The sequence below is a fragment of the Sycon ciliatum genome, chromosome 12 (genome assembly GCF_964019385.1).
Source record: "Sycon ciliatum chromosome 12, ocSycCili1.1, whole genome shotgun sequence".
In the NCBI taxonomy this organism is placed as follows: domain Eukaryota; kingdom Metazoa; phylum Porifera; class Calcarea; order Leucosolenida; family Sycettidae; genus Sycon; species Sycon ciliatum.
Window position 1 is genome coordinate 12,943,300 of NC_088654.1, and position 26,400 is coordinate 12,969,699.

Consider the following 26,400-nt stretch of genomic DNA (forward strand, 5'->3'; position numbering starts at 1 on the left):
TCCCGCCTCAGATCTGCGCCAATTATGATGTAATCACGGAATTTCGCCGTGACAGACACCCGTAGCAGGAAAGGCCCCAAGCTGCACACTCTGGTTTTCATGTACTCTTGGTGACTGATATGCACGTACAATGCAACTCCCATAGTATGTACTCGGATAGGACACACCGTTGCTTAGCACTGACATCAGGGCCATTTCAGGGGGGGGGGCATTTCAGGGGGGGGGGCATTTCAGGGGGGGGGGGGCATTTCAGGTCATGCTGACTGTGTGTGTGTGTGTGTGTGTAATCCCAGCACAAGTTGCTATGTCTAACATAGCTGTTCGCTATCATCGCTTCCGCGATGGGCAGGTCTGAGGTGTGTGTGTGTGTGTGTGTGTGTGTGTGTGTGTGTGTGTGTGTGTGTGTGCATGTGTGTGTGTGCGCGCTTCGTTTGCAGAAACGTGTGAAGTATCACGATTCCTTCTTCGGCCTCTACCAGACCAAAGTGCTACGAACTACGACAGTCATGTTGAACCTCATCTGGTGAGTTTGCAGCCATGAGAGAGAGAGAGAGAGAGAGAGAGAGAGAGAGAGAGAGAGAGAGAGAGAGAGAGAGAGAGAGAGAGAGAGAGAGAGAGAGAGAGACCTCCGCCTGCAGTCAGGCCTCGTTTTCCTTTCCTCTTTTTCTGACTCCCTTGGACAAAAGAATAAAATACCGTTTGCATTAGACACAGCTAGACTCAGCTTTCTGCATCAGCAGGAGCACCACCATCCTCTAGCATAAGTGCACAGATGCAGCTCCTAAAGCACTCCCTTGCCAAACTGTGCAAAATCGGCTGGAGCGGGTTTGCAGACAACGCTGATTCCCTCTGCAAATACTGATTCTTTCACACAGGTCAAGTACTGTACAAGCAGAGATATTCGTCTAGAATTTAATTTCGTCTTTTTCACCCGAGGAGCTTTTGGACTAAATTAAATGCCGGACGAATGTCGATTTGTCCAGCTTTTCTATACACTCTTATCGGTTAATCAGTTGTCTGGAACAAGCTTCCTGAGAGCCTACGCAGGGAGCGATCTTCTGCTAAGTTTCGGTTTCTCCTGAAGGACCATTATTTAACGTACAAATTCTCCACCACTGGAATTCCTGATTTTCGTATCTAGCTCTCGTCATGTATTCTGTTTCTCCCTGGTGGTTTTACCTGTAGTTTTCCCTGAGCAGTGTTTATGCTAAGTACTATTTTCCCTTCTCCCTTTTCACTTCCCTTTCGTCTCATCCACCCTTCCAGGAAACTCCCCCGATAAGTATCCATTTACTTTTGGAGAATCCTTCAAATAAAGTCTAAATGAATGAAAAAAATCCATGGACGAAATTTAAAACCGGGCGAACTCCCTTTCTTTGGAGTTGGACAAAATCATTGACCGGCGAAATTTTCTACCTGTACAGTAAAGGTCACGGTGTCTCCCCAGATGTACTGTAATGCGAGGTGAAGTCCGACCCGAAATGGACATTTGGAGTCTTGGATTTACACACGGCCTTTCCCACCCTGGAAGCGGTACGAATTAGTGCTGCTGGACGTGCACATGTGCAGACACAGTGATGTTACTGCTAGTACATGGCACCAGCTTTGAACATTGAGTCGTATTTTCAAATCGCACGACTGCAGTTTTGTCTTTCCAGGGGTTCCTCTCCACTCAGAAAGCACAACTTGGCCATTGCTAATGAGAGCTACCAGTTACTATGGTGGCCTAGTCATGTTAGCCATCATACGGTTACTCTTCTATTGTCTGGTTCAGGGCCGTAGCATCGGCATTCCTATCCAGGTGCTCCGTCCGAACGGGACTCTTGACTGGTAATGAGCATGATAAACAAAAAAACGCCTTTTGCTCGAATCAGGTGGGCCAACTTTTTTTTCGAAATCAGGTCTGATCATGGCCAGACCAGCCGGACCGGGTATCTACGGCCCTGTGATGATTGGCCAAGTGCCCTGGAACTCTGAGAAACAAACAAATCAAGCTTCCCATCACTGTCAACATGTGCTCACCGTATTTTCCCGAGGATAAGCCGCACTCAGATTGTTTGTCACGAAATAACTACAGACAGTCCCCTGTACATAGCAGGGGATGTGGCTATGTACTAAGCTCTGTCTCTGACATTGAGCACTCTCTGCAGCTCAGGGGATGAACGGACTTGACAGTCCCCTGTAAATCACCGTTCATTTGACCATCGTAGCAAAAGCCGCACTGACTTTTTTTGCGGTGAATTACGAGCGTTCAAAGTGCGGCTTATACTCCGGAGAATCTAGTATGTTTCCCGCCATTGTCAGCTTGTGCTTACTCTCTCTCTCCTCCGTACTGCTCCGTTCTGTCTTGCTATGCATCGGGGTGAGGGGATGAGTCTCACAACCACTGGTACAAGTGCCGGAAAACCCCATTAGCCACAACCGTTATGAGCTGCATCTGACGCTAGGGTTCCCTTCGGGACCGCACACGATAACTTGATTTCTTTTTTTGTATGCGTCCAGGTTCTCGTTATTCTTCGCCGAGTACGGTATGTACTTCTTCTCGACCGAGATGCTCAAGAACCTGCATCGGCACGACGACGGCGCGCCGCTCGAACCCCCGACCACCGTCATCAACGTGACGGCCGAGTTCCTCAGCAACATGTCTCTGTCCACGGCCAAGACGATTCTCGCCACCGGCTTCGGCGTGCCCATGCTTAACGTCACCATGTCTGCGGCGACGACGGCGGCGGCAGATGCCATGTCGTTGCTAGGCGACGGTGTGCAGTCTTTCTCCGTGTCGCCGTCGCCGTCCGCAGCGACGCTACTCATGCAAAACGCTACGGACGCGCTATTGAACGGCACTGCAGAAGTGGTTGGAGAAGGTACGTACTGACTGAGACTTGCATACAAGAACCACGGTTATAATTATCTAACCCAATACTCAGAAGTTGCGACGGACTCGGCCATTTGAAATAATTTGATACTGTCCACCTCTCCACACTGCGCTCTTGGCCCACATTCACCACACCATAGTGAGGAAATTCGTTCTCGGATAGAACATGTATCCACGAACTTCCTCGTTATGGCGTGGTGAATGTGGGCCAAGAGCGCAGTGTGGAGAGGTGGACAGTTTTGAATATTGGTAACTAAACACTGGGATGGAGAGCTAAGGATTAATTATAATAAATAAAAGGACGGGAGCTGATTGTCAAGTACTGTAAAGAGAGAAATTTTCGCTAGAGATTATATTTCGCTATTTTCGCGGCCATCACACATTCGCAATATAAATCGTCGCCCACTGCTCTGTACATTGACTGTAGACAGTACAAGATCCGACTGAAGAGATAAAATCGCAAAAGTTTCTCGTCGTGAACGAGTACAATTCTTGAAAACGCGAACTTTGCGCGCCGCAAAAATTTATCGCTTTACAGTAACTGACGGTGTTAGTGGGCCACGGCTGTTCGTACGCGGCCATCTAACAATATGGCGGCGATTTTTGTCGAAAATCGCGTTGTTTATGCGATTTTACACAGGAAATTGCCAATACCAGTGGAATTATTAGAAAACAGAGGGAATAATGATAAAAACATACGGCAAAGCAGGTAAAACCCAAATAGATCAAAGCAGCGCGAGCTGGAAACTTCAAGTCAGTTGTTGTTCGTTCAAACAACAAAGCTTTCTTCAAGAAGTTCTTGTTCAGTTCTTTGTTGAGTATTGACGGTGCATCGCGATCTCGATGACGAGGCAAGTGGTCAAGTAGCTGTGTGCCTGTAGAGCAGAAAGATGAAGAAAGCAAACAGTAGGTAGAGAGACTGCTCACCCGAGTACATTCCTATGAAGAGTTGCGCCGCAGAAAAAGAAATCCACTCGAGTTCAGGAGAGAGAGAGCAAATAAAGTTGGTTACTCACGATACTTGCCAGAGATCATGTCGACTGGCGACGTTTTGTAGTGGGACGGTGAATGGCTTGAGGCAAGGTTCGGGACAGATGCTGCTCAGCCATAGCTTTCAGCCTCTGCAGAAGAGCAGGAATCTGGCGGTATCTTCGCTCAAGAGTGTTAAACTCTGCATGGATGCTCTCTGCTCCTTGCTCGGCCAGCAAACCGAGCCCTACTCCGAGCCTCTCCATTGCCGGAGCGGTGTGGCTCTCCAGAAGATGAAGCTTCGGCGTTATGTGGCCAAGCCCTCGATCGACCACCTCCTTCCGTGCTGACTTGAGGAAGGTCCTGATGTTGGATTCCAGCTCTTCAACCTCTGCTCGTGTGACCTGGAATAAACAGCACATATTAAATATCAGCTCTGGATCAAATATTCATAATCAAATTCAAAGTACCTGCATCGAAAGTGGAATCATGTGGATAATGGAATTTGATGGCTTGGAACAGACGAAAAAGCTCCCAGGGAATAAATAGTTATATTGAGTTATGTTTACCTTCCTGCAATGGCCAAAGGCAGAAGTACACTTCCTGTACTCGTCCAGCAGCTTCATGTAACGCAACTGGACAACGCTGGCATCATCCATCAGGTCGGGACAGCGTTCCTGAATGACTGAGATGGGAGCAGCAGCAATCGACTGCAGGACAGCGGGCTGAAGTGCGCGGTGCACGTGGTTACCGAGAAATGCACCTCCGTGCGTGGTACACCTGGCGCTTGATGTTGTGGGATTGCAGCACAGGTTCGACTGCCGATTCACAAGGCCCACATATGTCTTTTTCAGCAGTTGCGGCAAGTATCTGCTGCGAGATGCCCTCCTTTGCCTTTGTCATCTCCACCACTGTGTTATTGGCCTTCTGCCACTCCGCTCTGATCTGCTCACACACGAACTCTAAGTTACCGCCAGTAACACCTTGGTTGTGGGCATGCAGTGCTACGTAGTTCAGCTGCTGCTGGTAACCAGAGGCCTGTTCCGACGCTGCTGCTATCTGCTCTTCTGCGTCGTGATGGTCGCGATAGAGGCCAGATAGCCGTCCGAAAGCGTCGCTATCTCCAGCAGCAGACTGGGCCTTGCTGGCCAAGAGCTTGTCCAGCTCACGCAGATCCTTCAGCATTGCATCGAACATCCAGGCAAATATGCCCAAGTCCAGGTGGAGGACTGGCACGATGACGTTGGGTAGTGGCACAGGAAGGATTGCCGGACGAATGACGTTGTTGTGTAACTTGGCGTTTGGTAATCTCTCCCCGTCTGCGATGAATTCCAGCAGGTTGCTACTGAGGGTGGCCAGGGAGCGGGGTACACTGTCCTCAGGCTCTCTCTGCAGTACTGGCGTCTCCATAGATTTCTTCTTGCAGTGGCAATGTAAGCACGGACGTAGGCCACTTGGTCCCGACAACCCGTACATACTACACTGAAACTCGTAGTCTCCGAAGATGAAGAGGACGAGCCGCTTCCCCTCCCATTTGCCATGTGAGATAAGGTGCAAGACCTCATCGCGGTACATACCAAGTGCAGTTTCCAGATTCGCTGGCGTGTCCTTTGCGTGGAATACACACAGCGGTACGGTGTTGTCCGGCGAGTTGGGGTGCTGCAGGTTGGCTACTTGCATGGAGAACTTGAACGAGTCACCGCCATGGTCCCCGCCCAGCTTTATCCAAACCTCGCTCTCCGGTATTGCACCATCGTGCCATGTCAGTAGCCCACGATCCTTGTATAGCTGGAGGTAGTGGTTGATGACTACCTCCAAGCTGGGCATGTACACCACCGGTGCCAGCGCGATCTGCTTTTTCACCACCATTGGCACGTCCTTGGCCGTGTAGGGTGGAAGGGCTGCTGCTAGTGTTGTTCGCATCTTGCGTTCTGACTCGAACTTCACTCCACACTGCTTAAGCCATTGCCGCAGCTTCCTGAGTTGATTCCACGGGAGCATGAGGTCGGCTTTGATGGCCAAGCCAATTCCAGCCTCGGGCGAATGTGGTGCCAACCCAGCCTCTCTGAGGAGATCCATCTGCTCGTCGCTGCTCATCCTGCAAAGAATTGCTACAGTCTGGGCACTGGCGCCGGGACTTCCACCACATACAGACTCAGTGAGCGACCTCAGTTCTGCTGTTCGCCGTCTCTTCGTACGTTCACTGGCTGCCTCGGAGGATGTGTCAGCGAATGTAAGCCTTTGATATACCTGCGGTCTGCCACGCTCACTTTGCTTCACCTCCAGCTTCCCTGAGTCAGAACGAGCGGAAACCAGGTGGCCAAGCAGCCTGTCAGCAGTATCACCGCGGAGCTTGGATGGTGATGCGTCCAGGACTTGAGCGATTGTAGCCGATTTGGTGACCGGACGTGTCAGTCCTTGCTGGGTTAGTGGTGTAGACACCTGCAACGACGCCAATAAACAAGTAGAAACACCACACTGTTGACTACTGTGGTTGGCAAGGAATTTTGCCACATGCAGCTCCATTTTGCTCTATCATTCCCTTTCTTTATATTCAGTCCATTGCGAAGCTCATTTCTTTTCTGTAATATCTCCACTATCTAATCTGACAATTGCTGTTTTAGTTTTAAGACCTGGTTGGATTGGATACACAGACTGCTCTATAACAGAGATACGCACCTGTGTGGATACTGATGCGCGTGCGTCGATAGATATCTCGGGCTCATGTGGTGCTGGCAGCTGCTGCTGTGAGGTACTGCTTGCCGTGGCCGTTTCAAAGATCTGCACAGATTTAATAGTAGTGTACACAGTTGTGTTTCATGGAATGCTGCACCATACTACTGCTGAGAATGGTTATCTGCATGCGTAGGACTTGACTGAATTCACTTCTTTTGTATAGGTGCCTACAAGCATTGATTTTGATGTATGTCTGCTGCCGTTGAACACTGTGTTGTGTGTGTTCGTGTTTGCATGTGCGTGCTTGCATGTGTGTGTGTGTGTGTGTGTGTGTGTGCACGCATGTGTGTGTGTGTGTGCGCGCATGTGTGTTCATTCCCAATTTTGTTTCATCAATTTCTGCTTGTATACCTGAGTGTCTGCTGTTGTTTCACCGACAACGGTTGTACTGGGCGTAGCCGATACGGACTGCTGCGCACAGGGAGCTGGTGTGGCTGCTGTTGTGTTCTGTGATTGTGATACAGACTGTCCGGCACTGGTAGTCTGTTCAGCTGTAGCTGCACCACGCGTTAATGATGCCGGCTGTTCGACGGTGCGAGTCTCGATCCCCGCGGCTGGGGCTGGGACCTGTTATGAAGACAGAGAATTAATATAAAAAGGATTACATCCATGATTAGGCTCTGACATGTTGCTTTTTGCACATCCAAATTTGACCACACTTACCTGCGTTGGTACTGCCGTAGCCTGGCTGGTTCCCGTGTCTGGTAAGGCTCCGCCGCGCAATTTGGTCTTTTTCTTCGGCGGCCTTCCACCCTTTGAGCGTTGTTGATACAACTTACAGACAGTGCAACCAGCACGTTTGTGACCTTCCCATGTGACTGGTGACCCACAACCACCTCCACAATGCTGTGTGCCAGATGCATTCCTTGCCAGCGCACGTTGGCATAGCGAACATATGTATTTAGGGTGTGTATCAGGTTTGTCTGTTGTGATCTCGATCTGGTGAACTTGTTTTAATTGCTGTTTATATTGCTGAGTGCTATAGCGTACGCTGTGGCCTAGATTAGTGAACTTGGCACCACCAACACGACATACTGAGTCCAAAATGGACAAATGTTCGTCCATGACTGCCCACTAAAGATATCGCACGGGACCAAGTTCCGCTGCGTGGGACTCAACAAGTCATGAACAAAGGGGCTAAAAAAGGCCAGGAGCAGCCTACAAAACTGCCCAGCAGGCTCAGAAAACTCCACGAAGGTCTACAGAGACGTCGGTATTGTAGACAATCACAACATCTTCGTGGAACTACATTTCCGCCATGCGCGACCTCAAGAAAGACGGAACACTTTCGGATTTTCTCGAGTGCGATGTCAGGAAGAAGGCCGTTCTTTCTCCTCGCCCAAACACCAATTTTTTCTGCGGGAAAGTTACGATTAACGCTGAAAACGGGTCTGAAAGCAATCGAAATACTCTAAAACGATGCTATTTTTCAGGTACGACGGACGTACCAGATTTGAAAATTCAAATTTCTGGACGCCATTTTGGATGGCCACTGATCGCATGCACGGGACAGCCGTGGGGCATGGGAGGGGTTCTGGGGTACGCCTTCAGGCTTTCCATGCCAAAATCTGTATGGTCTCTCTCTTTCTCTTTCTCTCTGTCCCTTTCTCTCTCTCTCTCTTTCTCTCTCTCTCTCTCTCTCTCTCTCTCTCTCTCTCTCTCTCTCTCTCTCTCCCTGTGTTTTCTGCAGCCTGTATTCCGTTGACAGGGAGCGATTACCTGTCTCTATTTACCACCTTCATGGGATCTTTTCCAGGTACAGTGTAGCGTGCTGTGTGGTAGTCCCACTGAACTGTATCTAATAATGTGTATGATTCATGATTGTAATGTATGTTTGGTCTCAGTGATTGATAAGCCTTCAGTAAACTAGAAGCATAGGACATGTACTCTGTTCTTGCTGTACGCATCCTCCCCATACTCGTCATGTCCGGAGTAGTGCCACGTGTTGGACCAGTGACGTAGGTCTCATGTAAGACTTGTTTTAGCTACATTGTACATATCTGCGCATGCTTGCACAAGGTCGAGGAGATCGAGAGAGAGAGAGAGAGAGAGAGAGAGAGAGAGAGAGAGAGAGAGAGAGAGAGAGAGAGAGAGAGAGAGAGAGAGAGAGAGAGAGAGAGAGAGAGAGAGAGAGAGAGAGAGAGAGAGAGAGAGAGAGAGAGAGCCCGAGAATGGCGGCCAGATCCATATTGTCCTGATTATATATTATCCAGAATCCTTTCCTTGTATTTATTCTTACTGTATGTATTGACTATCCTTTTGCTTGATTGAACCGTGTTGGCTGGTGTGATTGACGAGTTGAGTAAAACATGCTGTGCGGCAAATGTTGCAGTAACTCTTTAGAATGTGAATTTTAGAATGTGAATTTTTACAATAATTTAATTGGCTCACCATTCGAGTTAAAGGGGAAGTATACCCTAAAATCAAATTTTCACCAGTTGTAGTCTTCGGGGTGCTGAGTCGAATGGTCTTGGTCCGAGGAAGCTGAGACGCTCCCTTCCTCCTTTATTCCCAATCGAACTCGCGCACTTCCACCGAAACTGGGTGACTGCGCCCTACTAGATGGGGATTTGTATGCAAAATGTCACTAAAAGCGCCATTTCGTTCTTATAAAAGCACGGATGACCGCGATTGGCCCATATGTTGTAGTCTTTTGGACGCTGAGTCGACTGGTTTTGGTCCGAAAAGGCTGCGATGTAGCGTTCTTCCTTTATTCCCAATCGAACATGGTTGAACAAGCGGTCACGTGCTCCTGCGTACACCAGTCACCTGGTCACCGTGCCTGCAGGGTACAACTTACTAGCCTGTTTGACCTTTTTTGGGTGCAGTCCTGTCACTCGAGTTGAACCTTGGTGTGAAAGTTGTCGCCTGCTGGCGCGGTGACCAGGTGATTTGGGCACCCAGGAGCACGTGACCGCTTGTTCAACCATGTTCGATTGGGAATAAAGGAGGAACGCTGCATCGTAGCCTTTTCGGACCAAAACCAGTCGACTCAGCGTCCAAAAGACTACAACATATGGGCCAATCGCGGTCATCTGTGCTTTTATAAGAACGAAATGGCGCTTTTAGTGACATTTTGCATACAAATCCCCATCTAGTAGGGCGCAGTCACCCAGTTTCGGTGGAAGTGCGCGAGTTCGATTGGGATTCAAGTAGGAAGAGAGCGTCTCAGCTTCCTCGGACCAAGACCATTCGACTCAGCACCCAGAAGACTACAACTGGTGAAAATTTGATTTTAGGGTATACTTCCCCTTTAAATATTTACAAAAGGTCAAGAAGTTTTTTCTTTCTCGAGAAAGTTACTCTAAGTTTGAAGAGTTTTCTGTGCTTTGTTCACATTCAGTACAGCTACCGTAAAATTCCGTAAATAAGCCCCGGGCGTATACTTTGCAGAGCGTCAAAAACCGGGCCTATATTTGGGCATGGGCTTATTTTAGGGCATGGGCGTTATTTCGGATGCAATCTGTAGAAGATCAATCTATCAGCAACCCTCTAGTTTCAGTGAACCACCATTCATACTGAGTAGTAGTAGTAGTAGTAGTAGTAGTATTTATTATTTTGTTAGGGAAATCCCTACACACGTTGCCGTCTTTTTACAGGGAACCCTAAGTGCTCTTTGCAGAGCGAAATGAAAGCGGATGGTTGATCAGCTTGGCGACACAACATGAGCGCGGTACAGGTATATCAAACCACAGCTGGAAATTTGGTCGTAACCAAGAATGTAGCGATAAATTACAGATTTGATAGGTAAACCACTTGCTATGGTTTTAAGGCACAACACTTTACGCCCTGGGCTTATTTCGGGCATGGGCGCTAAAACGGACTTGTATGTGTATATGTGTGTGTTTGTGTGCGTGTGTCATCCCCCTGCAGGAATTATCATATTCTTCTGGATCATGGACCTGGTTGGTCGGCGAACGGCGCTGGCCTTGAACAGCTTTGCGGCATGCGCGTTCATAGCGGGGCTGATGGTGCCCAACCTCACACGCCTGTCGCTGACCATCATTCTGTCGTGCTTGCGTGCCGTGCTCACAGCCGCCTTCAAGGTCTTGCTCGTCTATACGCCAGAGGTAAGCTGAGTGGTGCGATCGAGATCGAATTGAATAGAGTGAGAGTCTCTCAATCCGAAGTTCTTAGACCAAAGAACTCCCGTCTACCGCTCACTCATATGCCCCCCCCCCCCCCCTTGAGGCAGAGAAAACAGATTTCCCCATTGCAACGATAATACCACGTCAAAATCAGTGTGGATGTGTGCGTGTACGTGTGTATTGTGTGCGTGTGTGTGGGGGGGGGGGGAGTATGTACCTGTCCGTGTGTGCACGCGTGCATGCGTGTGAATGCGTTCTTGTCCATAATATCGCTATGTACAGGTCTATCCGACAATGATACGCAGTCGTGGTGTCGGTTTCAACATCGCACTGGGTCGGTTTGGGGCAGTGCTCACACCGTTCGTAGCTGAGGTATGAGTGATGTATGTAGCGATAATTTTGCCGGTACAGTAAAACCTGGTTTAAGCGACCACCCCACGGTGCAAGCAAAAACGGTCGTTAAAGCCAGGTGGTCTTTATACCCAGGTCCCACAGTGTCCGTGTAGAATTGTCGGTGCATGGAAAAACGGTCGTTTAGAGCAGGTGGTCGCTAAACCCGGAGGTCACCTACACCAGGTTTTACTGTATTTCCCGTATCTGGGCAGTCTGGGACCGGGCACTGTCTTTAGCTTTCCAGTACCGATGTGCGTAACTTTGAATCACATTATGTGTTAATGGAGAAGGGCCAGAGATCTGGAAATGGCATTGCTTTTTGCGCAAACATTGGAAAAAAATAGCGTAGCAATATTCCATTGAAACTCACTCAAACAGAGGTGCCCGTAACTTCGAGGTCCGAGGAAGAGAGCTATGTTTGTGCTGTTTCTGAAATGCACAGAGTGCTTGGTGCTGTGTGCCAGTGTGCGCGCATGCGCATGCGTATGTGTGTGTGTGTGTGTGTGTGTGTGTGTGTGTGTGTGTGTGTGTGTGTGTGTGTGTGTGTGTGTGTGTGTGTGTGCGTGTGTGCGTGCGTGTGTTTTAAATTTTATTTGTATCCGTGTATGTTTGTTGAACTTTGTTCTTATGCGCACTGGTGCATGTGTGTTCCTCTGTCCTTGCCTGTACAGGTTCTACTCAAGAAATCCATGCTTGCTGGAGAGTTTGTGTACCTTGCTACCTGTGCCTTGGCTGGCGCTCTTGGACTACTATTGCCAATAGAGACGAAGGGGAAGCCCCTCCCGGTAAGGACAGCATGCTAGTATGTTGCGAGTGAGCCGGTGTGAAACTGTATGGGTGCATGCATGTGTGTGTGTGTCGTGCCTGACGCTTAGAGCAGTACATCTGCAGATCTGCATGGTAGCGTACATGTGTGTGTGTGTGTGTGTGTGTGTGTGTGTGTGTGCACGTATATATTATGCTTCCGCATGTGTGTTCGTCATTTCCGTGCGAAGTGCATCTCGATCTGGAGCGGGATTTGTTACACAGCATCACTGTAGAGCACCTGCACAACCTGCACGGAGTGCTTCCTTGTACTGCCATGTGCATTCACATAATTATGCATGCACTCACGCCCAGTCGCCCACCGATACATTCTCTCATCTATGAGCACGGGTCATGTTCTTTGAAGCACTGCAGCAGCAACACACTATGACCTCCAGACGTCCGCCTTATTTCCAAAATGGAGCCTGAAGACATGGCCTGTCCCAACCAGTCACCCGCATTATTTATTTTGGAATGCCCGACAGTCCTGTTCATGTATGGGCTAGATTAATTAAAGCAACGCAATGTTGCAGGATGGGCAGCTGCTGTGAAACGCCGGCTGCATGAGTTAGTTCTGATGAACACCGCGTGCAGCTGTTGTCCAGATGTCCTGTTTGCATTTTGATATTTTACTCTGCGGACGAGTGTGTGTGTGTGTGTGTGTGTGTGTGTGTGTGTGTGTGTGTGTGTGTGTGTGTGTGTGTGTGTGTGTGCGTGCGTTTGTGTGTGAGAGTGAGTGTGTGTGCGTGCGTACGTGCTGGCCATATTTTATTGGGGCAGCAGTGGGGTTGCGGAGCACGACAACACCCGGTCCTGCATAAAGCTATGAAGGGCGACTGCTTTTTCTTCTGAGCTTCTATTCTCGTCCCTGTGTACCTGACTGTGTACATGCGCAGGAGTAGCCGTGCATCAGAAGAAGCCCACTTCCTGAGGATGTCCGGCTGAGGAACACCCGCTGACGATGGTAAATTCCTACTTCCCATAAGCCCAGCGACATGCTCCTCGTGCCGTTTTCATGGGAAGAACAATAATTGCTGTAGCGGCAAACTCGCCCCCATCTCATGCACGCGGATGGCAATGGTGTTATTAAAAAAAAAAACAAGACATGCTCAATACGCCCATGGTTCGAGTCGTACTGCACCCGGCAGGAAAGAGGTCACGCTATTGTGTCGTAATTTTACTTGTTTTGCACATCCTTGTGACATCAGAGGCACCGGGTCGCCACTCAGGACATGCACGTTTAATGATGTCATTCCATGATGTCATCATTTGAGGTGTTTTGTACGGAGTGGCATCACGAGGACTGGTGTGCCGCTCCATGCAAAGCACCCAGCTTTGTCATTCGACAAACCCCATAGTGGTTGTCTAATTTTTTTCAAATATCCGGGCATCCTTCTGACCTTCGTAAGCTGCGAACATCGCACTGCTGTTGTTGCTGCTGCTGTGCTTTCGCTCTCCGTGGGAAATGTACAGCAGAGATGGTACCACCTACGTAAATTAACAGTGCAGCAACCGAGGCCATGATCTAGATCATTGACGGTATTCCATTTTTCTTACTCTATGATTTTTTTATCTGATGACCATTATGAGATTTTCTAATTTTTAAAATTAGCAGCCTATTATAGGGGCCATCCGACATTTTCGTTAATTCTCACGGACCAAAAAATATATTGACATGACAGCTAGCCTAGAATGGATTGATGTTTCAGCTATGAATATTTTTTTGTAAACGAAACTCTCCTCCGCCCACCCACCTGTAAACGAAACTTTTTTTCGTTTCGTGTACAGGATCGATAATTATTATTATGGGCGGCCCCTTACTTACTCCATTGATTTGATCCGTTGAGCAGATCATCTTTGTACAGGAGGGTTGAGTCTTAACTGTGATTAATAGTAGTCCCAATGCCGGGCTCATGTTGTATTTTATTCTTTGTGTCCTGCAGTTACAATCATGTGTGAATCCGTTTGACATCAGCATATCCTCATAATAATATTATCATTGACCGTCTCCCTCTAGTTCAGGAACTTCACCAGAAAAACTGCATTATGGGGATTCTACTGGTCAGCGAACATATTCAGAAAAAAAGTAGCACCTTATTTCGATGTGTATAGTTTGGAAGTTTTAAAAATGCCACCAAGTGTTCGGAAATGTGATAATGACATCAGTTCCAGCTTTTTGATGCCAAGTACTACACTCATACATACCACCAAGAAATCATAATCCCCCAGACTGCGCGACTTCACTGATCAGATCTGGGACGGCGATATCCGTGTTGCACGTCATAGTGTGACATCATGAGCAGGGGAAGTGTGTCCGTGGTGTACCGCGTAGGCGGAATGACGCAAGTCTGACCCCCAAAGAATGACGTTCGTCACGGATTACGCCGTGCCACAACCCCATCCCAGTTGTGCACTCTGTGGGACTATGGACTCTTGATACCACTGCTAGTAGCTTATGCTTGGAAACTGGAAAGAAGCTCTCAGCTTTGAGCGAATGACATGACATTGTGCAGACCCATTCTAAGTTCACTCATACCCGAGTTATCCGGACACCAGAATTTGGTCTACAGGGCAACCTTCGAGTATGCTTCAGTGGGAATATCACGACAGTCTACTAGCAGGAGTCCATACACAAGAGTATGCAGCTATGATCTCTTTTCTACGGGCCAGATGCGCGGCGCGCTGCCTTCATTTATTAATACATCACTCAGCTGCAGTGCGCGAACTGCGGTAAATCAAACACCGCACTTTCCCTCTGGTTTGATCTGGACCAATTCGCGATGAAATAATTATTTCAACGATCTGAGTTTTCATTGTTTCAAAACGAGAGATAACCACGCCCTACCGTGCATGCAAAATTTCGATTGCCGTGGAAAAACTCAAAAATAACACCGGCGCTAAAATTAGCCGTTTTACAGTAATCGGCACTCTACTGAGTACTGTAATTCGGAGTTACGGAGATTTCAAAATTATGGGTAGTGCCCGGTCCCAGACCACCCTTTATAAACGCGGTGTAAGTGTACAGTGTAATTCAGTCAGTACAAGTAAATGTACAGCTCTGTTATATTTATACAAAGAGAAAGACCTTGGCTCTCCATCTGAGTCCATTCTCTGTTATAATTATTATTACGAAATGACCCAAAGGCAATGTGGCTATATTATACAAGGTGGAATCCAACCCAACAGTGCATATCCTGTCCCCGAACATGCACAGCTGGGCTGTAAGTGGACACAGGTCAGCAACTGATCTGATCACGATGACACTGGTTCAGCCAGGCCAGGCCACCACCGGCTTTGCACGTCGGGTTGGATTTCACTGAGCACCCAACTACACATAATTATACAATCAAATCTGTGGACAGCAACTGTTTCGCTCTCGATTATGCAATCATGTATGTACATGTATTGTACTCAATCTTCATGTGTGTATCGTATGTATGGGATGGATCTCAGAGTACTTTAATTTCACAAATTTTCGGTGCACTTTTATTTTCGGTACTTTCGGTGCATCTGTTTCATACCTAAAATTTCAGTACACCGAACAAACACTAAAACACAGAATCCAATAGGGAACTGCTTCTCTGTACATAACAATTTCTGTTCACCTAACCTGGCCATTTGACCTCATACCGAAATTTTTAGAAATTAGATACCATCCAGCACGAACTTTGCCCAAGAAGTTAGAACGCAGCCAGATCCATGAAATTACATCTCAGACTACCGGTAACCCCCTTGAAACAACGTTCTTTGGCGCGACTCCAGTACATCCTGCTCTTCGAGGTATGAACGCTGCACTCTGGCAGTCTGCACTACACGTAGAACAGGAGTTCAGCCTTCACAATATCACTTTCTACAATGCACGACATGCGACACAATTACTGTACAGTTATACATGTGCATGAAACCAGGACATAAGTATCAGACATTTTGCACTGAACGAACACACAGCAATGGAAATTCTGAAAACTGTACTGCATGGACGTGTGCCATATACTGTAAAACATGTAATTTTCGGTGATTTCGGTGGAAAAATCAGGCACCTAAAAGGCACCAGAGTATGCACTGTATGTGGAGGGAACGCTGGTCACCTAATTCTACATTACAACTGAATCCTGGCACCGAAATTTTAATGCACCTAAAATTACATGTTTTACAGCATCGCAATTTTTGAACTTTGTGCGTCGCGCTATGATCGTGATAACGGCAGACCAGAGCACATGCACATTAAGTAGCATTGTGCTAAGCTGTGCCAAAGTCACACGTAAACTCGTACACCGCACAGACACATGTAATTATAGAAGACCCAGGTAGAGAGAGAGAGAGAGAGAGAGAGAGAGAGAGAGAGAGAGAGAGAGAGAGAGAGAGAGAGAGAGAGAGAGAGAGAGAGAGACAACCCACAAACAATCAGCATCCTCGGCACACACCACTCTTGCAACAAGGGACTACGTCAGATTTGCAGCCACTCGACTGGTACGGATTGAGAGTAGATCAGACATACACAACAATGCACGAGAAAGCACAGCAAAGCAACACAATTACTACACGGATGGTGAATTGGTAAAAAGGTCTGCAGTGAAACAGAGAAACCGCTTGTGTTAACACCGGGACGCAAAAAGAAAAAAAGACTACACACTCACATACGAACACAAAGGGACCCTGACGAGGCACTATCGCTTACACTAGGCACCTTTGTTATCGAACTAAACCTAGCGAGAAGAAAAGAGAGAGACGGAAAGCATATATTATAGCTACGGAGCGGAGTTCAAAGGCACACAGGATAGCACGAAAAGATACGGACACGCCAACTCAACTGCACATGTGCAACGGGAAAAGAAAAACAGGGGAAAGGAAGTGGTGATAAACTAAAGCAATGTTGAGGGCAGCTGACGGACTTCCTGCAACGCCAGGCACCAGCAGCCAAGTAAAATAAAGCAGAGGAAAGAAGAAACTGAAGGATGGCAACAATGACGCTCGACCGAGTACGAATCAAAAGGCGTCTCCCTGACCGTGGCTTCGGGAACCAGCAGGCTTGGTATGAGCAGCAGGAAGAAAGCAAAAGACCCGGCGAACGGCAAGCACATCAAAAAGAAAAGAACAGAAAGGAAGCTCAGGGAACGAGGGCAGATCTAAAACATCGACAATGCATGATAACAGTACATAGAAAGACGGAAAAACGAACGGAAATGAAAAAAGAAAACAAAAAAAGCTCTAGCTCTAAAAGCGCAAAGCATTCAGCTGACCAGCAACGCAGGAGAGGGCAGGTGTTGCGAGTGACGCATGCACTCCAACCAAAAAAAATCAAGTACATGAACACAGCATAGCTGAGTCGCCGCTGACAAAGCAGACAGCTCCCAGACATGGAACTAGCCAGAGGATATGGGGGAATGCCCAGACGGCTTGCAGGCTACTGTCCTGCAAGGGACATTAGGTACGGACGCAGACGGAAGCGTAAAAATGGGGGAATTTTTAGCTCAGCATGTACACGTGAAAGCCGGTGGGGGGGAGCACGGGGGACTGGGGAAATTTTATGAAAATATATATAATAATGTTGGCAGCACTGGACTTGTGGGCAAGGCGTGACGAGATTATGGAATAGGGGCATGGGTGAACACGGAACAAACAGCAAATCTAAGCAAATATCAAAACCGGCTCTGTCCACGTAAACTAGCTAACAGGGAGGGTGCAAAGCAAGACCGCCACACAGTCGCCGCCGCTTTGTACATTACCGGCCTAATCGATGAGCAAGGAGATAATGAAGAGTGTAAGGGGTGCCTAAATTTCGCCTGTACAGATTCGAACATGGCCGCATCAACCGCGTGGCAGAAGAAAGCAGTTCTCATGGCTGTCGCCACCACCATCACCCGCAGGAGAGGAGCTGAACCATTCAGCACTAATGGACGATCGCAGCAAATGTACCACCACACACGTACGTGACAATGAACACAGAAAAGCCATAACGACTGAACACTCTTTGCCGGTTCGACATCGACGATTGCGAATGTCAATCTTCAAAAAGGCACGTACAAGAAAGCGCTCGTCCGACGACAGCAGATGCTAACATGATACGAGACTGCACTCAAAGCAAGCGACTGCCAACGAGTGGCTCAGCAATAACCTTGACCTATGTATTGTTACACTGTCGTCCTCTACATGATTATACACTTGCTCTTCTTCTTCTTGGGCTGCTCCGACCGCGCGTTGTTGAAACGGCGGATGGCGCGTACTAGGTCGTGGAAGGCAGGGTCGACGTTCGTCCTCTGCTTTGCACTGGTCTCAATGTATGGGATCTTCAGCTGGCTGGACAGCTCCTTGCCCTCCGCCGTTGATACCGTCCGCTCGTCCTCGAGATCGGCCTTGTTAGCGACGAGGATCATGGGGAACTCGTCGCGGTCTTTCACTCTGAGGATTTGCCGATGAAATGTCTGGATCTCCTCGAACGATGACTGCTCGATCACGCTGAACACGAGCAGGAAGCCTTCGCCGGTTCGCATGTACTGCTCACGCATGGCGCTAAACTCTTCCTGGCCGGCCGTGTCGAGAATATCTAGATGTGCTACTTTGTCGTCGATCACGCACTGCTTGCGGTAGCTGTCCTCGATCGTCGGATCGTAGTCACTGACAAAGTGCGACTGAATGAACTGAATGGTCAGTGCGGACTTGCCCACACCACCGGAACCTACTACCACCAGCTTGTACTGCTTGTCCATATCCTTTTCCTTGCCCTTGCCTTTCGACATCTTTGCTGCTGCTGCTAGGACTATTACTAAATCAGGGTGAAATTCGGGCTAATAGTTCTGTTGAAAAACGCTGACTACTACTTGACAAAGATGTACCTACACACCACTTAGCTGCAACGATGCAGCGGTAGGTACTGAATGAGCGCGTCGGGATAGGCTAGAACTGCCGCGCTGGCTATGTTAGAGATCTGCGCACGGAGAGAACAGGAGGAAAGCAGCAACGACAAGGCACGCACACGGCACACACACACACACGTGGACAAAGGCAAGCACAAGGCACGGAAGCGCAGACACAAAACAAACACAAATGGAACACGTTAGGATGGCATGCAATGCACACAGCATACGAAAACAAGCGGGGTGACGGCTGCTTTCTGATGGTATTCATTGCAAAATTGAAATTTCTTTCTCCAAATACCACAATCAATTTCTCAAAGACAACAAATAGCCCACAGTGTCAATCAATCGCACACAATCCAAAGACATACACATAAGAGCTACAAAGCAATGAACTTTCGGATTGAGGCTCATGTGTGGAGTCCTAGAACTACTACAGACAGTACACAGATGCTTCACACAAAAATTTCTTATAAAGGCACAATTTCTCATATTACTCATAAATTTCCTTCCCATTTGATCCCAGAACTACTTCGGTCACCAGGAGGGCAAATGCCACTGATCTACCAACAATTCAATACTTATTTTTATTACTAGTAGCTACAAACACAGCGAGCGCAATCACGATGCGGCAAGCAGGTTTGCTGGAATCGCCACGCAGCAACGTTCCTTCATTCATTTCTGGTTGCAGGCGATACGTCCCACTCCACGTATGCAACGCGTCCGCATCCAGCAGCGCAAAACCGTGCATCACCCCAAAGCTAGCCAAGCTGATTACAAAGCATGTAGTCGGTACAGAGTTGTAACAGTTACTGTTTGACCCATCCATACCCATACGCGGTCACATCATGGTAGTTGCGCTTTACATCCGCCACTCACCGCGACAAGCAGAAGTACAAGCGTTTGCTGGGGAGCTTTGCAGACAACAAAACGCAATTCCTCACACACACAGACAAACCATTCGCCTTTGTGGTTCGCAACAGCAAAACGACACCAAGCCACAAACTCACATTAACACAAGTCTGGTCCGATGATCAGCGAGCAACAGCAAATCAACGGGCAGAAGAAGCAGACTGAGATACCCACAGAACACGACAAGAACGAGGCAACACCGTAAACACGACAGCACTGCCGAGCGCAGGCAAGGTGAGCAAAGTCGTTCAGATGACGCGACCAACCCTAAACAAGCGCCAGGAAGAGCTCTCTACAGTCGCCGGCAAAAAACTCAACTCAACGCCCTGGTGGGACAGCTCCGAGAAGAGATGCTGCATGTAGTAAAGTAATGCGCCCATATGTTGCACTGTGACAGAATGGGCCGAAGACACACCACAGTTGTACGAGCCAATCTGGGTCATACGAGGAACACTACATCTTCTATCAAGGCAGAACTGGACTGATGAGCTGGGAAACTAGACAGCTGTAATAATAAAGACACTGCACTCCTGGAGTGTTTCAGAACACACAATGCGCTCTGTTTTTTTCAAGTTTCACAACCCAGTTGCCAGCTTGGCTCAGCCTGGTAGAGATCTTTGTGCAAATGCATCAGTGAAGAACCCATCAACCCCATACGAGAACTGACGAAGCTGGCCAAACAACTAAGCAGAGACGAGACTCCACCAAAATACTACTTCGTGATCCGAATAGCTTCCAGATCTATGGCATCCATACTAGAATATGCAACATCGGCTGAAAGCACAGCAGCCACAGCACAGGTCAATCGCGTAGAAGACAACCAGTTGTCGGGGTGAACATCAGGACATTTTCTTTTCAGAAAAGAATCCCAGCAGGACACCGAGACTATGTCACAGAAGACATTCTCTTTTACACCACGAGCCAAAAGCGGTAAGGGCAGGAACTGGAGGCAGTCACTCTATGCGAAGTAGAAATCCACACAGGATATGTCCAGCAGAAACACTACTGCTAATACGAACGACGATTGAAAACTAGTCCAACAAACCTACATCGCAACACCTAGGCAGCTTCACAATATACACGTAAACATCATACGGAAACTCACCTTGGCTATTCCAGTTCGGTCCAAGATATTCCCTCCCAAACAGCCAGCAATCCAACGTGAACAAGTTTAGATAGACAAATTCTCACAAATGGTTGAAATGCCACAGCAACGAATCAGCAAGGCGCACACAAACGGACAAGCAAGACTAAACAGCTGCGCATGCGCACTTGCTCGCTGCTGCCCCCGCGATTCTTGTTGCGCGTGCTGCGCGCGTGTGCTCACCCGTACCCGCGGCCCGATCCCGGCCGAAGCCCGAATGCACCGGACCGTGTTACGATAAGGACAGGTTTTGGCTCACTTCTTGATAAGCCTAACTTCTTTGAGTTCCAAAGATCACTCAGTCAGTCAGCGAGTCTGTCGGTGACTGTTTTCGAGACAAAGAGAGAGGAGGTTTTATAGTCTGCTCTGAATCGAGTACATGTAGACTGTTTCCTGTTCTTTGCAGTTGCGAAAAGCCCTGTACTGCTGTAGGCTGTAGAGAAGGCTTTTTTCAGAACGCAAGAAGTGGGCACTTTTTGTGTTGTAAACAAACCGTTGATCACGTGAATTTGGTGGACTTGTTTGTGTAGGATTTTCAGACTCCCTGACGGAAAACGAAGATGTCAGCGGCTTCGTATGGAAAAGCCGAAATGCTGATGACATCATGTAACAGGGTTTGTTGAGATCCTGCACGGGCCGGGCCACGGGCACAAAAATAGATTGGCATGACCTCGTATGGAACACTTGCATGTCTCCTGCAGCAGTGCAGGACCTGCATACATGTGATGTAGTCTGGTGACTCGGACCGCGGGCTTGATTCGGATGCATCGATGATGCATCGATGATTGATGGATGTTCAAATAATTTTTGTTTTCGATTGTTCTCCTTGTTGTTGTTTGAGCTGAGGTCGTTTTTACTTTTGAAGTGCGTTCTCAGCTGAATGTCCCATGCTTTTTGCTGACTGTAATATTGCATAGATATAGGGGCTTGTTGTGTGTGTTGTGTACATGTATTTTGACCATGGGATCTATCGTAGCCCGTATCTGGCGACGGTTGTGGGGACCTCAGGACTCGCCGAGCCCGTGGAGTCCGTATGGACTCAGAGGCCCAGCTGTTCCACATTTGTCCCTGAATGAGAAGGAGTTCAGGAACAGGCGGCTGTTCATTGTGGGCGATGTACATGGATGTTATGATGAGCTGACAAAATTGCTAAACATCGCAGATGCAACTCAACCAAACGTACAAGTCATATTTGTTGGGGACCTGATCAACAAAGGGCCCAAGAATGTGGAATGTGTTGAGCTAGCACGGCGCATCGGGGCTTTAGCCGTGCGGGGCAATCACGACGAGGTGGCCCTATCGGTGCTGCAGAAAACCCGTGCGATGGGCGGTTCACTGCCCACCCAGATGCAGTGGCTGGGCGACCTGAGCGAGGAGAGTGAGCGGTGGCTGCTGGAGCTGCCCTACACTATCCACATCCCTTGGCTGAACTCTCTGGTGGTGCACGCGGGCCTGGTGCCGGGAACCCCACTCTGCCAGCAGAGCACGGACCACATGATCCACGTACGCAATCTGATCTGGGACGAGGCGCGCGGCACGTACGACGCCATCTCGCGCACGGACGAGGGCCGCGCGTGGGCGGGCGCGTGGCCCGGTCCCATGCACGTGTTCTTCGGACACGACGCGCGGCGCCGGCTGCAGCGCGAGGCGTACGCCACCGGTCTGGACACGGGATGCGTGTACGGGGGCGAGCTGAGTGGCATGTTCATCGATGGTGACGACGTCCGCACTGCCGAGGTGCTCAGCGTCCCCGCCATAAGTACCCACCGCAAACCGTAACAACTCATCCGCACTGCCGAAGTGCTTACCGTCGCCGCTATGAGTACGTACCGCAAACCTTAACACCCGTTGCTGTACAAGCAGCAAACACCCGTGTTCTCCCGTGTTTGTCTCCTGCTGGGAAGAAACTATTCGTTTCGTGACTGAATTTCTATGCGTTTTGGCATTCCCTCAAGTAGTAAATATAAGCACCACGGATGTGGCATGGCACAGTTCGTCACGGAATTCACCCACGGCGATGGGTTTGCATCGTGCTGCATTGGCGAGCGCGCGTTTTCGGAAAGCACCGCCGTTGTAACGGGCCTGCTGAGCCAACTTGATTCAGCCCTTGGCTGTGAATTGCCACGGAGCTGTTGCGGCGACAATCCGTATGTTTCGGATGACCGATTGCGGCTGACCCGTTGGTGGTGAGTGGTATTGCTCTACTGCGCCATGCCACTCGTGTGGCGTCACGCATGGCCTTGCTGCGCCGGTGATGAGAATGGTGGTGGTGACGCAGGACCGGCGAATGATGATACGGTCCGCAGAGACGTTGTCGTCTGGACAGTTAAGGAGCTTGTGGAGACAGCAGAGGGAGGTTTAATCCACGTCCGCAAAACTGTCCGTTCTATGTCCACGTGGACGCAGAGTGATGGGACAACCGTTAGCGACACAGAATTCGGTGCGGTTCGATTTCTGCCACCTTTTGACCTGTCTGTAAGAAGAGTAAGAAGTACTATTGTAGTTTGATCAATTCCAGCTGCTACTAGCTTTCATGTGTGTGTGTGTGTGTGTGTGTGTGTGTGTGTGTGTGTGTGTGTGTGTGTGTGAGAGAGAGTGTGCGTGCGTGTGTGTGTGTGTGTGTGTGTGCGCGTGCGTGTGTGTGTAACCCTCTGTGGGCTGGAAGTGTAGGAGTAGAGCTGATCTGGAACAATCCTGGTGAGGACCATACCTGACTGTTTAAGCTATAGTAGTGTTTATTTTAGTACGCATAAATTGCGGACTGCGTTTTCCCTGGCCTAGCATTCTTTGACATGCAGGGTGTTTTTTCCCCCGTATTTATAGACTTGTTTTCAATGTTTCATTGCACTCTCCGCTTTGAATGGAATCATTGTTGAATCAGTGGGTTATTTATAACAGCAATATTTGAAGTATACAGTGCATGCGTGGCGTGCATGCTTTGTCCATGCCCCATGTCCTCAATCATAAAGCATAATATTATTTATTTTCTATTTGCTGGATGCAAGTACTTCGAAGTACTCCATCTAGAATCGCCTCTTTTAACATCTGGGTTTGAATCCTTGACATTGAAGTTTCAGATAGTTTTTTTTTTACATTGTTTGCTCACTCCATTCAAAGTTCTTTTTTGTTTTTCAGATGACTTGTTATTCTGTGTACATGTATGTGTAATGTTCCAAATGCAGGCGTTTGGCAAAATGTTAAAACGAGTTTCTTTTCCGTGATTTCTACAGTACTAATTTTTTCCAGCTTCTGGTAGCGGCTGCTGCAGGAAAATAATGTCTGGATGTGTGTGTGTGTGTGTGTGTGTGTGCGTGTGTCTGTGTGTCTGTGCATGTTCACTGTACACTCGACAGTTCCTGGACAGATGGTCCTTGTCCACTGGCACGTGTCAACATCCAACATATGCTACCGGTGCGAAGCTGCTGAATGTGCAGCAGCTCCACCCAGCGCCTTGTTCAGTTGATTCCGTTCCACTGTCGGCGGACTCATATCCCGCTCATTCTGCAGTTTGACCTTTCGCATGTCCCACAAACGTATGAGCTTCACTTGGGTGTATTCCTCCGTGACAGTCTGCCTTTTTCCGTCATTACTGCTATAGCCTCATTGTCAAAGCGAGTTTAATTCTGGTAGCTGTGGTGCTGTACTTGAATGAATCGCCAGGATGTGTTTGTCGACGCCCAATCATGCATCCACAGGCACTGTATGATGTACATGACAGAATGTCAACACCCCCGTTGTGGATGCACAAGCAGGGTATGGATGTGGCAGGATGTCAGTACCCCCAGCTTTCCATAAACCAGTACTGACTCTGTAGAGTAGGCATGTAGCAGTGTGTCAACCAGGCAGTATTACTAACTGTAATAGGAGTGTAGCAATCAACAGCCATTTCAGTTGTGCATTCACTACTAGCACTGCCTGGATGTGGCGGTGTGTCAACCAGGGAGTAGTGTGGCAATCAACACCCACCCAGTTCAGTTTTACATTCACTGTCTGCACTGTATGGATATATGGCAGCAGTGTGTCAACACCCACTGCACTGCCAGTTGCAGATAGGAGCACCAGCACTGTATGGATGTGTCAGTACCGTAATACAGTACCAGTATGTCAGTCGCACATACACGTACATAGTCATTGTACCAGCAGTGGCAGCATGCACCATACAGATGAGATGTGTCAGTATGTCAGTCGTACATATCGGCACATGGCTGTACATCATTAGAATACATTACAATACATGTCAACACCCACCATGCGGAATCGGAATGATGCATGCACAACACCAGTGTATGTCTAATGAGTGTTGGAATGGTGCATGGCATTCGTTTAGGTATCGGTACTAGTAGATCATGGGCGGAATGGGATGACTCAATCACACAATACCAGTCCAGGGCAAAGAGATCAATCAGTGGAGTCTGGATGCATACACTAGCATGCTGGGGAGTCAATTTTTGTGACAGCTCTGTCTGTGCGCTTGACCAGTGACTGCACTGACTCACAGTGGAACTGTCCATGTATAGTAGTAATGCTGTGGGCGAAACATCTCAGCACGCCTTCTGAGTTCATGAAGAGCTACATGTACAGCCCAGGATGTCAAACTCGCCATTCACGGCAGAGCTACATTGTATAGCTGGGGGGAGGAGAAGGAGTCGTTCGGATTATATTTTTGATGGGCGAGTTTCATGGAGATAACAGAGATACTGCGCAATTGAGCAAGAGACCCATGAATCCAGTTGGATAGCGAGCCGATAAAACTACATGTAGGAGCCACAAGCAACGGCCTGCGACTTAGACGGAGAAAAAAACCATTCGAAATAATCGACGGCAACAGTTTCAATAATGCTAAGATGAGCTGCGCAATAATCACTGGTACACACACACACGCACACGGACACACACACACACACACATGTACAATATGCACAAGGCTGTAACCCGCACTATCAGCGTCGTCATATTTTAGAGTGTACCAACGGTAATGTTGCGTGATAAAAGCCGGTTTTATTCCTGTAGAAGCGCCGGTGTTAGGGCTAGGCTTCTACTCACATCACGCTTCTATTCTACCACGGGTATTTCCGGCCATGTGCGTCAATGCTAAAACCAGGCTTATGCGCCGACAGTGAGGCACACCGTGTGCACATATGTACATGACTTGTACATGTATTTGTGTGTGTGTGTGTGTGTGTGTGTGTGTGTGTGTGTGTGTGTGTGTGTGTGTGTGTGTGTGTGTGTGTGTATGTGTGTGTGTATTGATCAGCCTTGCAAGCTGGTGAATGGTGTAATCCCAGCACAAGTTGCTATGTCCAACATAGCTGTTCGCTATCATCGCTTCCACGATGGGCAGGTCTGAGGTGTGTGTGTGTGCGTGTGTGTGTGTGTGTGTGTGTGTGTGTGTGTGTGTGTGTGTGTGTGTGTGTGTGTGTGTGTGTGTGTGTGTGTGTGTGTGTGTGTGTGTATGTGCCAATGATGACTGTACAACTCATCTTATTTTTTTACTTTCAAAATCAGTGCTGAACAGAAAGACATACATTTTACGGACACTGTCATCATGTTTACTTTACTGTTTTCCGCATCAATGAGCCTCCTAGCTAGGACCATCAGACACCTCCATCCACGAACCGTGTACAT

At 48.4% G+C, this 26,400-nt stretch overlaps 3 protein-coding genes and 1 long non-coding RNA gene across 6 annotated transcripts in view; 2 read left to right on the forward strand and 2 right to left on the reverse strand.

Annotated features, from left to right (window-relative positions):
- Nucleotides 1-13,873, forward strand: part of LOC135827798 (synaptic vesicle 2-related protein-like) — a 32,514-nt gene extending 18,641 nt beyond the window's left edge. For both annotated transcript variants that reach the window (XM_065340220.1, XM_065340221.1), the window contains exons 9-15: nt 438-523; nt 2,503-2,864; nt 8,271-8,336; nt 10,454-10,650; nt 10,951-11,040; nt 11,733-11,846; nt 12,762-13,873. In XM_065340220.1, coding sequence (XP_065196292.1) covers nt 438-523; nt 2,503-2,864; nt 8,271-8,336; nt 10,454-10,650; nt 10,951-11,040; nt 11,733-11,846; nt 12,762-12,767 — 921 coding nt within the window. In that variant the 3' untranslated portion in view covers nt 12,768-13,873. The remainder of the gene's footprint in view (nt 1-437; nt 524-2,502; nt 2,865-8,270; nt 8,337-10,453; nt 10,651-10,950; nt 11,041-11,732; nt 11,847-12,761) is intronic.
- On the reverse strand, nt 4,101-4,527 carry LOC135828542 (uncharacterized). Its single transcript, XR_010555700.1, has 2 exons — nt 4,414-4,527; nt 4,101-4,248 (listed from the first exon to the last, which is right to left on the reverse strand). It is a non-coding gene; the product is annotated as an uncharacterized LOC135828542 (long non-coding RNA).
- A 2,439-nt stretch (nt 13,874-16,312) lies between the features above and the next one.
- Nucleotides 16,313-20,935, reverse strand: LOC135828241 (ras-like protein RAS2). 2 transcript variants are annotated; one of them, XM_065340693.1, is made up of 2 exons: nt 20,737-20,935; nt 16,313-18,790 (listed from the first exon to the last, which is right to left on the reverse strand). In XM_065340693.1, the coding sequence occupies exon 2, from the start codon at nt 18,600-18,602 to the stop codon at nt 18,012-18,014; it is 591 nt and encodes a 196-aa protein (XP_065196765.1). In that variant the 5' UTR covers nt 18,603-18,790; nt 20,737-20,935; the 3' UTR covers nt 16,313-18,011. The 2 variants fall into 2 exon arrangements, with proteins under 2 accessions (XP_065196765.1, XP_065196766.1); XM_065340694.1 differs by lacking the exon at nt 20,737-20,935 and adding an exon at nt 19,599-19,620.
- A 616-nt stretch (nt 20,936-21,551) lies between these two features.
- LOC135828240 (serine/threonine-protein phosphatase 1-like) lies at nt 21,552-24,051 on the forward strand. Its single transcript, XM_065340692.1, has one exon. It carries the CDS (start codon nt 21,736-21,738, stop codon nt 22,552-22,554), a length of 819 nt encoding a protein of 272 aa, XP_065196764.1. The 5' UTR covers nt 21,552-21,735; the 3' UTR covers nt 22,555-24,051.
- The last annotated feature ends 2,349 nt before the right edge of the window (nt 24,052-26,400 follow it).

What these genes read in the sequence shown, in the direction of transcription:
- LOC135828241 (XM_065340693.1), bottom strand. Translation starts at nt 18,602, where the DNA reads ATGTCGAAAGGCAAGGGCAAGGAAAAGGATATGGACAAGCAGTACAAG.
- LOC135828240 (XM_065340692.1), top strand. Translation starts at nt 21,736, where the DNA reads ATGGGATCTATCGTAGCCCGTATCTGGCGACGGTTGTGGGGACCTCAG.